The sequence below is a fragment of the Oncorhynchus keta genome, chromosome 35 (genome assembly GCF_023373465.1).
Source record: "Oncorhynchus keta strain PuntledgeMale-10-30-2019 chromosome 35, Oket_V2, whole genome shotgun sequence".
In the NCBI taxonomy this organism is placed as follows: Eukaryota; Metazoa; Chordata; class Actinopteri; order Salmoniformes; family Salmonidae; genus Oncorhynchus; species Oncorhynchus keta.
In genome coordinates this window covers 65,414,939-65,429,426 of record NC_068455.1, presented here as the reverse complement: position 1 = coordinate 65,429,426, position 14,488 = coordinate 65,414,939, and the positions used below count along the sequence as shown (strand labels likewise).

The window sequence follows — 14,488 nt, the reverse complement described above, 5'->3', positions numbered from 1 at the left end:
TATGGAATATCTACATTGGCGTACAGAGTCCCATTATCAGCAACCATCACTCCGGTGTTCCAATTGCACGTTGTGTTAGCTAATACAAGTTTATGATTTTAAAAGGCTAATTGATCATTAGAAAACCCTTTTGCAATGATGTTATTACAGCTGAAAACTGTTGTGCTGATCAAAGAAGCAACACAACTGGCCTTCTTTAGACGAGTTGAGTATCTGGAGCATCAAATCAAAGTTTATTTTTCACATGGCCGAATACAAGAGATGTGAACCTTATTCATGACTGTCTTGATCAGGTCAGGTTACAGGAGACCACAACCCTACAGATTCTCTCAACCCTAACAGAGGAGGAGAGATCTAGGGCTCTGAAGACGTGGGGGTTTTATGGCCCCCACGCCCCTGGTAAATCTCAGGCCACAGACAAATTCCTTTGTCCTGTCACTATAGAGAACCAGCCTCAGAACATTAAACATGAACTAAAGGGACTTTGGAACAATGGTTCTCGTCAGCCACAATGGTGGTCATGACGATAGATGGACTATGAAAATGTATGTCATTTTTGTTCTGTTATTAAAGGTTAATAGATGACGTTATTACGAAAACATTGTAATGTGAAGGGTTTTCCTAGTATATGTTTGATGTTTATACATTGTACGTTGTATGGAAAATATCCAAATCAAAGAGAATGCTTTGGGGAAGATGAAATGTTAAGGTAGTTGTCTAAAATGGGATTTGAGAAAAACCTTCTGACCCAAGGGTATAAAACCTGTGAGTATAGAATTTACAACAGGACTACGTGACCCCAGCTGCAGCAGGGTCTTAAAAAGTCAAACAAATCCAGAACGCAACGCAAGTTTGAGGACAAAGAAATCCTTTTCTACCCAAGCTACGGATGAGTAGATGTGTCTAAGCGGGTGAATTCAAGTCGAACCACCTAGCCTCCATCTCCCATCGAATCGTGGTATCTAAAGGGTTTCATTCCTATGCTGTGAGCTCTGAGCTACAGAGCTGTCTGTCTTCAGAAGACCCCTTCCAGAGAAAGGGATGAGGGAACAGACTCCTAAGCCAAAAAGGACACTGACACCGGGAAGACGGTCAGAGAGGTGCGCCGGAGTAGCGCGTCATCGAACAGCTGAAGGCCTACGCAGAGAATCCCCTGAGATCATTCCCACGTAATTAAATCATTGTATTCTGACCCATAAGAGCGGCAGTTTGAGGCAAGGCTAGGGTTAGAATAGCATAGCTGACAAATTCACCCAAATGTATATTTCTCGTGTACTTCTTTCCGTTCTCTCTCTTTTGAAATTCCCATTGTGGGTAACACGCGCCGCGCCATAATGTGTTTTGTCTGTGTATCTTTTATCATAATTTTAACTTTTTAGTAAATAAATATTCAACTAAGATTGGTGTGGTACGAATTCATTAGTGGGACCCGGGTCCGTGCAGATTCACAGGCTATACGACGTTCAGAATGAGACTGTTCGAGGCAACTGGTTAATTAGCGGCTGTTGTAAAAATTGATATTCTGATATTCTTTGAGTTAATTTGGGAAATAGAAACTCAATAAAAACTTGTTGTTTTCCCATGGTGCGCCAGGTTAATGAGTTTATAATTGCTTGATTCAGTTAATCACGTAATTAGAAACTTGTAATCATTCGATGAGCAACAGTCGTCACATTAACTAATACAACGTCATGAAACCTTACAGTGAAATGCTTACTTACAGGCTCTAACCAATGGTGCCAAAAAAAAGGTATGTGTGTGTGTGTGTAGGTAAGTAAAGAAATAAAAACAACAGTACAGACATTTGAAAAAATATGTCGCGTCTTTGGCTATGCCGGATTAAGTGATATGACATGCTATTCTATAAAATAATTTCTCCGTAATTAATATTACCTGATTGAGCTAATCATGTAAATGTAATTAACTAGGAGAGTCGGGGCACCACAAAATAATATTTATAGAGCATCCCGGAGTCGCCTCTTCACTGTTGACATTGAGACTGGTGTTTTGCGGGTACTATTTAATGAAGCTGCCAGTTGAGGATTTGTGAGGTGTCTGTTTGTCAAACTATGCACTCTAACGTACTTGTCCTCTTGCTCAGTTGTGCAACGGGGGCTCCCACTCCTCTTTCTATTCTATTTAGAGCCAGTTTGCACTGTTCTGTGAAGGGAGTAGTACACAGCATTGTACCAGATCTTCAGTTTCTTGACAATTTCTTGCATGGAATAGCCTTCATTTCTCAGAACAAAAGTAAAATGAAGAGTTACAGAAGAAAGTTCTTTGGTTCTGGCCATTTTGAGCCTGTAATCGATCCCACAATTGCTGATGTTCCAGATACCCAACTAGTCTAAAGGCCAGTTTTATTGCTTCTTTAATCAGAACAACCGTTCTCAGCTGCGCTAACATCATTTCAAAAGGGTTTTCTAATGATCAATTAGCCTTTTAAAATCATAAACTTGTATTAGCTAACACAACGTGCTAGAAACACAGGAGTGATGGTTGCTGATCATGGGCCTCTGTACACCTAAGTAGATATTCCATTTTAAAAAGAATCAGCCGTTTCCAGCTACAATAGTCATTTACAACATTAACAATGTCTACACTGTATTTCTGATCAATTTGATGTTATTTTAATGGACAAAATGTTTTGCTTTTCTTTCAAAAACAAGTAGTGTAAATGTAATGGTTACTGTAAATTTGTGAGTTTTGTTTATTGTCTCTTCCACTTGCTTTGGCAAAGTAAACACGTGTTTCCAATGCCAACAAAGGCATTTGAATTTAATTGAGGGGAGAGGGAGAAAATTAGAAAAGAGAAGGTGAGAGAGAGACAGAGACAATAAGAACAGTGTGGAGCAGCCTGCTGCTACTGTATTTTTCACCACCCACCACCAGGCTGAGGAGAGGGGCTGCAGCTCTGCATCATGTCAGACCAGGAGAGATTTGCATTTATTAGGAATCCCCATTAGCTGTTGCCAAGGCAGCAGCTACTCTTCCTGTGGTCCAAACACATTAAGGCACTTACATATAAACAAAATATTTAAAAAAAAGTGTATTTTCAATTTAACCTTTATTTAACTAGGCACGTCAGTTAAGAACAAATTATTATTTACAATGATGGCCTACGAGCCAGAAGTGGGACCAAGTCATTGTTTTACAACTCACAAGTAAGTGTCAAGTCTTAGCACTCAAGTCCCAAGTCAAGACAGTCAAGTATTAAGTCAAGTCTCAAGTCCTAAACTAAAAATAATTTGGGGTATCATCTCTCCAAGGGCTCCATCTGAATTCACCTGCCAACTTTCCTCTGCACTGCCACGCACAACTTTTTCTCAGCTGGCACAATTTGATTGGCTGCTGTCAGATTCAAACTGTAATCCATTAAATGAAGAGTCGATGCACAGCACACTTTTTTTTAAATAGCATCATTTTTTATATTTGGGCTTGGGGAGGGTATCAAGTCAGGTCAAGTCATAAGGCTCAAGTCCAAGTCAAAAGTCATTGGTGTTAAAGTCGAGTTGCAAGTCATCATTTTTGTGACTCAAGTCTGACTTGAGTCTAAGTCATGTGACTCAAGTCCACACCTCTGCTACAACAGTGGGTTAACTGCCTTGTTCAGGGGCAGAACAACAGATTTTTACCTTGTAAGTTCAGGGATTTTATCAAGAAACCTTCTGGGTACTTTCTTCGAGGAATTATAGCCTGTGTTAAGCTTCACGGTTGTTTCTTTGTTTTGTTGGCGACATTTACCTAAATAAACAGAAATGTACGCTCACCACTCCGCAATTTGGTCTACTTCTTACGACGCCCGTGACACAGACCCAGCTCCAGCTACACTTGATCCCTGAATGGTTCTATGCAGTACTGTGCACCTCCCATAGTCTGTTCTGGACTTGGGGATTGTAAAGAGACCTCTGGTGGCATATGCATGGAAGTAGTATAAACAGACAGCAAGGCACATTCAGCTTGTCAACACTTCTTACAAAGATGAACAGAGAACATGTCTGGAGAGGAGGGGGGTCATGGACCAGCTGGGAGGATCAGTCAATCAAGACAACCCAGCTTCACATGCACACAGCATCATTGGAGTGTTGAAATAAATTGAATTTTCATTTTAATTTGCTTTAGGATATTTAATTCAAATTTTATCATTTTGAATTTGTGTTAGGAAATATGTGGTATTTATAATGCACAAATGAATCCTAAAATGAACTTAACATTAATTAAATTAATATTACATTCAGTTTTAATATTCAATTTCTAAATTCAGATTCAAAACGGCTCTAAAACATTATGCTGGTACTTTGCCAGACAGGAGAAGTAGAAGAACAAGGATAAATCTGACTCCCTTCCAGACAATTCCCAAGTAACTAAGGCTACCACCTGAACTCATTAATGGCCATTGCATCGACTGTTTTTGCTGGCAGAAGAAGCAAGACAGTACTGAGCATGAAGCAGTCATTTTAACCAACTCTTTTAAGAAAGGACTCTTATTTGATATTAGGCTATACATGATCAAGCACAATGTAGTGCGATGCCACTGTACCACCACTGTCACGGTAAGTTTAACTGTCCATCATGCTTTGATTACTCGCAAAGCTAATTAGTTGAATGCAGGATACAGTAGGTGATTAGTTTGTTAGAATAGGTAAAAACTAAAACTAAGACAAAGTGATTGATATTTTTTTTTTTTATCAGACCAACCATAACAGCCCAAAACAGGTTTCTTATGAAGGTAGCTAGCTATGCTATCAACAGTTTACCCAATGCCATGGTCTGGTTAGCTAGATCCAGATGTTTTAACTTCTGAAATGAAATTAATCTAATCTAATCAAATAAATCTATTTGCTCTCAAGTTTAGCCTTTTGGTAACAACACTGTCATCTCAGATTTTCAAAATATGCTTTTGAACCATAGCTAAACAAGCATTTGTGTAACAGTATTGATAGCCTAGCATAGGATGCCTCTCCTTCAGCATGCAACATTTTCACAAAAAACAGAAAAGAATTCAAATAAAATCATTTACCTTTGAAGAACTTCAGATGTTTTCAATGAGGAGACTCTCAGTTAGATAGCAAATGTTCCGTTTTTACAAAAAATATTATTTGTGTCGACTAATCGCTCCGTTTTGTTCATCACGTTTTGGCAAGGAAAAAATAAATGAAAATAAAATATTAAGTCATTAAAACGATAACTTTTTTCCAAATTAACTCCATAATATCGACAGAAACATGGCAAACCGGTTTAGAATCAATCCTCAAGGTGTTTTTCACATATCTATCAACGATAAAATCCATCGTGGCAGTTGACTTTCTCTTCTTAAGAAATGGAACGCGCATGGACCTACAGATTACGCAATAATTTCGACACAGGACACCGGGCGGGACACCAGGTAAATGTAGTCTCTTATGGTCAATCTTCCAATGATATGCCTACAAACACGTCACAATGCTGCAGACACCTTGGGGAAACGACAGAAAGGGCAGGCTCATTCCTGGCGCATTCACAGCCATATAAGGAGACATTGGAACACAGCACCTTCAGAATCTGGGGCATTTCCTGTATGAAACTTAATCTTGGTTTCGCCTGAAGCATTAGTTCTGGGGCACTCACAGATAATATCTTTGCAGTTTTGGAAACGTCAGAGTTTTGTCTTTCCAAGGCTGTCAATACCATGCATAGTCGAGCACCTTTTTGTGACAAAATATTGCGCTTAAAACGGGCACGTCTTTTTATCCAATAATGACATAGCGCCCCCATAGGTTGAAGAGGTTAACATGTAGCCATGGTTACCACCCCCCAGTCTCATACAGTAACATATGTACACCGTTTGTTGGCAACCAGGCAGTGCCCTGCCTCCTAGAGTTTGTTTAGCAGACAAATAAAGAAGCCAGCACACACTCCAACTCAGTTTAAAGTGGGCAAAAAGTAGTAGACATTTTTTGACATCCTCATTAAATGATTACATTTTGGTCAGATGTGTAGACCATCCTTTCTTAAAGTATGGGTCACAACACATGTTGGGTAGCAATTGGTCAGAGTAAATGTATAATTATATAGTTGATTACTGGAATTGATTTGTCAAAGTGCAAATGCACTCACTGTTCAGTGCACTCTCTGCTTAGCAGTGATCTCTGCTCAGTTTGTCAGCTGCGCAAGTGGGAGATGCCCTTTTTTTCTGCAGTTTTCTTGAAGATCACTCCGCGACCCACACGCTGCTGCGCTGTCGTTCAGCAGCAGATGATGTGCTGTCAGCCACTGACTTGTTATTCCCACTCTCCACTGTCATCAAATGGAATCAAGCTAGCCACAAGTTCTGACTGAACTCAATCGTCATGAAACGCAAATACAGCGACGAGTTTCTCTCTTGGTTTCATACACACTTTGAGAAATAATGAGGAATGCCCACAATGTGTTTTGTGCGGGGAAGTGCTTAGTAATGAGTCTCTCAAAATGAACAAATTAGTAAAACATCCACAGCATGAGGGTAAACCCAGGGAGTTCTTTCAGAACAGGGAAGAATGCTTCAGGAAACATTGCGCCCACAGTGGAAAAGTAAGTAATCTAGCAAGGCATTGTTGTCATTTTATCTCTCATACTAGTCGATGCGAGTTTCTCTTTCAAACAATCCCCTGACCTTGTACACATCTAATAGCTAACATTAGCCACAGCAAGCTACAGTAGCAACCGTAAGTAACAGTTACACAGATGAAGGTGAAAAATGATCAGGTCTACTGTACATTTTATTGTAGAAATTATTGTTTGCAACTGTTGCTGTTAAAATACAAGTAATCATTTTTTATTCTGAACTGGAATAAACTTAAGCAAGATGCTTTTAGAGGCAAACCCGCTCACACAGGTCTGGGTTGTTGATCTACAGCAGGAAGCGGTCTCCTGCCTGACTGAGAAAGCAGTAGATGTTCTGAACCAGTTTGGCACCACATACCTATGCGAGTCAGGTATACTTAAAAAACATGTACAGAAACAGACGCAATGCTGAGCATCACCTCCATGTTACACTGTCAAAACCAGAGTCCAGAATAGACATGCTTGTTAAAAACTTCAACCTGTGTGATTTGGTCAATCAGCATATTCCAGTTCTGAATAAACAAATAGTTATTGTATTTTAACAGCAACAGTTCCAACTTGGACTTTTTTTCACCAATACTTTCTACAGTAAGATGTGCAGTAGGCATGATCATTTTTCATCTGTACTATTACTTAGAGTGGCACTATCAAAAACTGAGCCTGTGTGTGTGTTCTGTTATACATCATTTTGAGATGTAGAGTAGGTGAATGGATGATCTCTGCATGTGTGGTTCCCACCGTGAAGCATGGCGGGCCCTCACACCTACGGCCCTCAAAGAACTTCACTCAACTCTATACAAACTGGAAACCACATATCTTAAGGCCGCATTTATTGAAGCTAATCTGTGGAAAAAAGCTAATCTGAGGAAAACGCTACCAAAGTTCTACCAACACATTGACTGTAGCACTCGCTCTGAGAAATCATTGAACCACTACTACTTAGCTTTTCGAAATGTTTACAAGGCCCTCCCCCGCCCTCCCTTCGGTAAATCTGATCCTCCTTTCCTATAGGCAGAAACTCAAACTGGAAGTACCCGTGCTAAGGACTATTCAACGCTGGTCTGGCCAATCGGAATCCATGCTTCAAGATTGATTTGATCACGCGGACTGGGATATGTTCCTGGTAGCCTGTGAGAACAACATCAATGAACACACAGATATGGTGACTGAGATTATCAGGAAATGTATAGGAGATGTTGTACCCACTGTGACTATTAAAACCTACCCCAAAATTTGTTTTTTTAGAGGCATTATTGCCTGTGTTAAGCTTCACGGTCGTTTCTTTGTTTTGTTGGAGACATTTACCTAAATAAACAGAAATGTATGCTCACCACACCGGAACTTTGGTCTACTCCTTACGTCGCCCGTGACAGAACTACCCACCACCAAAGGACCAAGCAGAGTGGCCAGGAAAGGCAGGGGAGCACATGGGACGGTCAGTGCTCCCCCACAGCCCGATCTATCCTGTGCCTCCTCCAAGGACCAGGCCTCCAGTAGGTCTCCCCAGCCTGGTCCATCCTGTGCCTCCTCCAAGGACCAGGCCTCCAGTAGGGCTCCTGGTTCATCCCATGCCTCCTCCATGGACCAGGCCTCAAGTAGGTCTCCTGGTTCATCCTGTGCCTCCTCCACGGACCAGGCCTCAAGTAGGTCTCCTGTTTCATCCTGTGCCTCCTCCACGGACCAGGCCTCAAGTAGGTCTCCTGTTTCATCCTGTGCCTCCTCCATGGACCAGGCCTCAAGTAGGTCTCCTGTTTCATCCTGTGCCTCCTCCACGGACCAGGCCTCAAGTAGGTCTCCTGTTTCATCCTGTGCCTCCTCCATGGACCAGGCCTCAAGTAGGGCTCCTGGTTCATCCCGTGCCTCCTCCACGGACCAGGCCTCCAGTAGGTCTCCCCAGCCTGGTGAGTCCGGTGCCTGCTCCACGGGCCAGTCTGGGGCCACCAGCAAGGGTGCCCAGTCCAGGGCCCGCAGCGAGGGTGCCCAGTCCGGGGCCACCAGCAAGGGTGCCCAGTCCGGGGCCCGCAGCGAGGGTGCCCAGTCCGGGGCCTGCAGCGAGGGTCCCCAGTCCGGGGTCGGCGGTCCCCGCACCAGAGGCGGTACCAAAGTGGGGTGAGCCAGAGGTGGAGCGGGGTCTACGTCCCGCACCAGAGCCGCCACCGCGGATAGATGCCCACCCAGACCCTCCCCTATAGGTTCAGGTTTTGCGGCCGGAGTCCGCACCTTTGAGGGTGGTGGGGTACTCTCACCTCCCAAACTACACAAATCAGATCTAATCACGTAGGTCAACTATTTTGGATTGAAAACGGCGAATTTCGCCAGAAGGTGATTAGTTTGCATCCCTGAACAAAGGAGCTGATTATGGACTTCACGAAACAGCAGAGGGAGCACCAAGACTGCAGTGGAAAAGCTCAAAGCTTCAAGTTCCTTGGCGTACACATCACTGACAAACTGAAATGGTCCACCCACCACAGAAAGTGTGGTGAAGAAGGCAGGAGGCTGAAGAAATTTGGTTTGGCACCTAAAACACTCACCACCTGTTATGGCAACTGCTCCGCCCGCAACTGCAGGGTTCTCCAGAGGGTGGTGTGGTCTGCCCAAGGCATCACCGGGGGAACACTACCTGCCCTCCAGGACACCTACAGCACCTGATGTCACAGGAAGGCCAAAAAGATCATCAAGGACAACAACCACCCAAGCCACTGCCTGTTCACCCCGCTATCATCCAGAAGGCGAGGTTAGTACAGGTGCATCAAAGCTTGGAAAGAGGCCATCAGTCTGTTAAATAGCCATCACAAGCACCTTAGAGGCTGATGCCCTATATACATAGACTTGAAATCACTGGCCACTTTAATAATGGAACACTAGTCACTTTAATAATGTTTACATATTTTGCATTACTCGTCTCATATGTATATACTGTATTCTATTCTACTGTATTTTAGTCTATGCCGCTCTGACATTGCTCATCCAAATGTTGATATATCCCATTCCTTTAGATGTGTGTACTGTGTATTGTTTTGAAATGGTTAGAAATTACTTTAGATATTACTGCACTGTTGGAACTAGAAACACTAGCATTTCCCTACACCCTCAATAACATTATATTTTTTTGTGACACTAAAAGATGTATTTGATTTGAATGGTTAACAAAGAAATAGGTATTCTTATATGCTTAATTTAGAGTTATTAATTTTACTTTAGTTGTTCTACAAACGTTGGGCAATAGGTTTTGATTTTGAATACATTGTAAGGATGCATGATGCGACTAATGATGATTTTTTTTAAAAGTCGCTTGAAAGGGCATGAGCTCTGATTTGGTTTTTTTTTGCGCAGGCTATACACACTACCTCAGTCACTCATTCACAATTTGATAAGCACTTGATAATGCCTAGAATCTCAAGGCAGCATCCCCTTTGTGTGGCCGTAATGGACCCTAAAAAAGAATACATGCTGTTTGTGTCCAGTGGACTTTTTGTCAGGCAACAAGATGAGTAGACCGAATGAACAGCAAAAGCACTAGCTTTTGTCAATCTATTATCCCCTATTGTACTAAGGTCGACCTATTCTACTCTGTATGAGAAATAAATACATAGTCTGGGACAGTTGTGGGATGCGATAGATCTCAAATTAATACAACCACGAGCATCAAAATATATATTTTTTTACACAGTGTGGCTGACACAACATTTAGCTTAAAATGTTGATAACTATTAGGCTAATTCTTCACATTATAAGTGCGGGAATGCATACATGGTAGCAGGATATAAGCGAAAATATTCCATTAACGGAAAACACCATTATCATAAGCAACCGCAAATGCAATTATGCATGTAATGTTTTTATTATAAAGGTGCATTTTTATGGTGAAAATGATCTTCCCCAAACATGGAACTCACACGCTTCTTATGTATGCCAGTTAGGCTCTACACACCTTGTAAAGCCGATTAATGTGCATCATTTTTTTGAAGTTATTCAGCCACTGTAATTGTGATACAAACCTTATTAAAACATGCTGGGCATCATTCACAAGTGATAATATACAATTCAAAGGTTCTACAGCTGCACCATCGAGAGCATACTGACTAGTTGCATCACTGGCTGGTATGGCAACTGCTCAGCCTCCGGCCACAAGGCACTACAGAGGGTAGTGCGTACGGCTCAGTACATCACCGGGGCCAAGCTTCCTGCCATCCAGGACCTCTATACCAGGCGATGTCAGAGGAAGGCCCTAAAAGTTGTCAAAGACTCCAGCCACCCCAGTCATAGACTGTTCTCTCTGCTACCGTATGGCAAGCGGTACCGGAGTGCCAAGTCTAGGACAAAAAGGCTTCTTAACAGCTTCCCAAGTCATAAGACTCCTGAAAAGCTAACCAAAGGGCTACCCAGACCACTCTTTTACTTTGCTGTTACTCTGTTTATTAGCTACTGTATGCATAGTCCTTTTAACTCTACCTACATGTAACCTCAATTACCTCGACTAACCGGTGTCCCCGCACATTGATTCTGTACCGGTACCCTCTGTATATAGCCTCGCTATTGTTATTTTACTGCTGCTGTTAAATTATCTGTTACTTTTATTTTATATTGATATATTTTTTAATGTTTTATTCTCGTTTTTTTGTACGTTTCTTTTTTTTTCTTAAAACTTCTTAAAGCATTGTTGGTTAAGGGCTTGTAAGTAAGCATTTCACTGTAAGGTCTACCTACACCTGTTGTATTCGGCGCATGTGACATTTCTCGTGCAATTGCATAGCCGATTGAAATGTTGCGCAACATGAGCTGATGGGCTCTCATGAAGTGTTTAACTAGATTTTCAAATACATTTGCATTGAAGTCAGAGTGATTAGATAGCACAGCTATTTTCAGGTCTCTCCAGAGTTGTTAGATCGGGTTCAAGTCTGGGTTCAGGCTGAGTCACTCAAGGACATTAAGAGACTTGTCCCAAAGCCACTCCTGCATTGTCTTGGCTGTGTGCTTAGGGTCATTGTCCTGTTGGAAGGTGAACCATCACCCCACTTTGAGGTCCTGAGCACTCTGGAGCAGGTTTTCATCAAGGATCTCTCTGTACCTTGCTCCATTCATCTTTCCCTCGATCCGGACTTGTCTCCCAGTCCCTGCCACTAAAAAACATCCCCACAGCATGATGCTGCCACCACCATGCTTCACCATAAGGATGGTGTCAGGTTTCCTCCAGACGTGATAATTGCCATTTAGGCCAAAGAGTTCAATGTTGGTTTCATCAGACCAGAGAATCTTGTTTCTCATGGTCTGAGAGTCCTTTACGCGCCTTCTGGCAAACTCCAAGCCGGCTGTCATGTTTTATTTACTCTAACATAAAGGCCTGATTGTTGGAGTGATGCAGAGATGGTTGTCCTTCTGGAAGGTTCTCCCATCTCCACACAGGAATTCTGGAACTCTGTCAGAGTGACCACCAAGTTCTTGTTCACCGCCCTGACCAAGGCCCTTGTCCCCTGATTGCGCAGTTTGGCCGGGCGGCCAGTTCTAGGAACAGTCTTGGTGGTTCCAAACTTCTTCAATTTTAGAATGATGGAGACCTTGGGGACCTTCAGTGCTACAGACATGTTTTGGTACCCTTCCCCAGATCTGTGCCTCGACACAATCCTGTCTCGGAACTCTACGGACAATTCCTTCGACCTCATGGCTTGGTTTTTCCTCTGACACGCACTGTCAACTATATAGACAGGTGTGTGCCTTCTCAAATCATGTCCAGTCAATTGCATTTACCACAGGTGGACTCCAATTAAGTTTTAGAAGCATCTCAAGGATGATCAATGGAAACAGGATGCACTTGAACTCAATTTCAAGTCTCATAGCAAAGGGTCTGAATACTTCTGTAAATAATTTGCAAACATTTCTAAAAACCTGTTTTAGCTTTGTCATTATGGGGTGTTGTGTGTAGATTGATGAGAATCAATTTTAGAATAAGGCTGTAATGTAACAAAATGTGGAAAAAGTCAAGGGGTCTGAATACTTTCCGAATGCATTGTATAGTGTATGTTACTGTATGAGACTGGGGGGGTAAACCATGGCTACATGTTAACACATCTCAACATCTGGATCTGGCTAACCAGGCCATGGTGTGGGGTAAACTGTTGCTAGCATAGCTAACTGCCTCCATAAGAAGCCTGTTTTGTGCTGATCTGGTTGCTCTGATTAAATAAAATTAAACAACCAATGTGTTACAGTTTCCCTTAGTTGTACTTATCCCAAGAGTTTACATTACAGTTGACAAGCAGCTAAGTTAGCAACGTATTTCTCTAACCTATTCTAGTTAGCTAGTTAGCTAAAGTTACCCCCTATAGTACATTCCACTATTTAGCGTTGTGAGTGATCAAAGTATGACAGAGTTAAAACTTACCGTTGAGAGCGGTGGTACAGCAGCATCACGCCACATTGTGCTTGATCTGGTGTAATATCAAAGACAACTCCTTTCTTAGAAGAGTCAGTTAATATGAATGCTCACTGATGACGCTTGCTTCAACGCAACAGCCATTAATGCGGTCAGGTGGTAGCCTGTTTTACTTTGCGATTGGCTGGAAGGGAGTTCGATTTATCATTGCTCTTCGACACTTCCTGGCTGGCAAAGTACCACGATGTTGTTGAGAGCAGTTTTGAATCTGAATTTGAATGCATCTGAGAAAATGAATTCATGGATCTTTGGTAAACTTGAAATGATAGTTTGTAAATGTGATACCCAGAAATCGAATTCAATATCTACCACATTGAAACTGAATATAGAAATATTGAATTTGAATATTGAGTTATATTTTAAAATGCAATATTCATTCAAATCACTTTCAAATCATGAAATACAAGTTCAAATTAGGAATGTAATGATTCAATTTGTGCATTACGAATGAACAAATATTGAATTCAATATCCTAACACAAAGTCTCAAATTCTAATTCAATATCTGAACACAAGTTCAAAATTATAAAATTCAAATACAATTTATTTTGGCATTGAAATCGCTCCATAAGCATCCCTATGGTGCTACTGTTATGATACCTTACAGTCTCTGAGATTCAAACCTGGGTGCATGTGTATAGCAGGGTTGGGCCAAACTCTGTTTCAATCCAGTCAATTCAGGAAGTTAATGACAATTCCAAATCAAGAATTTTCAATATGGATTTCCCTATTCTTGAGCTGGAATTGTAGTTAAATCTTCTGAAGAATTCAAATGGAATTCACGCCAACCCTCATGTGCATCTGTATGTGATCTTCTGTATTTATGGCTATAAGTGTGGCCATAAGTTATCTGTGTATGGCTGTGTGTGCTAGCAGGTGCATCTCTCTTCCTGAACTGCTATGCTGAGAAGACGAGGCTGCTCTTGAACTTGTCCTTGTGATTCTTCAGCATGATGTCACTGTCTATGACCACCTGTTGGAACCACACCTACTACCCATTCAGGACCTCCAACATCACCTGCACCTGGGGTGAGAGAAGGGGGCTTCGAGGTGTGTGTGGGGGTTGGGTGTATGTGTGCACGTACGGTGCATATGTGTGTACGTCCGTGTGTGGTGCGTGTGTGTGCTACTCACAGCCTGGTCCCCGGTGACATCATACTTCTCCAGAATAGCAAACTGTTCATGGATGGGAAGGGATCTGACACTATCAAGGTCCAACTCAAACCCAACTGTCCTATGTGACCTCAGTGTTGAACATATAGATCCTGTCATGTGGATGTGCATGGTAAACATGTCTAAGCCTGCAGACTAGACAGGGAGAGTGTGCAATATTGTCTTATGGATTTGTCTGGGACAGTGCTATGTAAATCGTTGGAGAGTCAACACTCCATGCGTGTACACTACATGCTGGTCTGGCTCAGCACTTTGTTATTGAGCTTTGTCGATAGAACAATCAGACATGTTTCTTTCTTTGAAT

The 14,488-nt window shown here is 42.0% G+C and overlaps 1 protein-coding gene across 1 annotated transcript in view; it reads right to left on the bottom strand.

The window, feature by feature from the left end:
- The window catches only part of LOC118373381 (uncharacterized), a 58,266-nt gene that overhangs the window by 24,057 nt on the left and 19,721 nt on the right, over positions 1–14,488 (bottom strand). Inside the window, exon 7 of the mRNA XM_052495680.1 lies at positions 7,914–8,836. Coding sequence (XP_052351640.1) covers positions 7,914–8,836 — 923 coding nt within the window. The remainder of the gene's footprint in view (positions 1–7,913; positions 8,837–14,488) is intronic.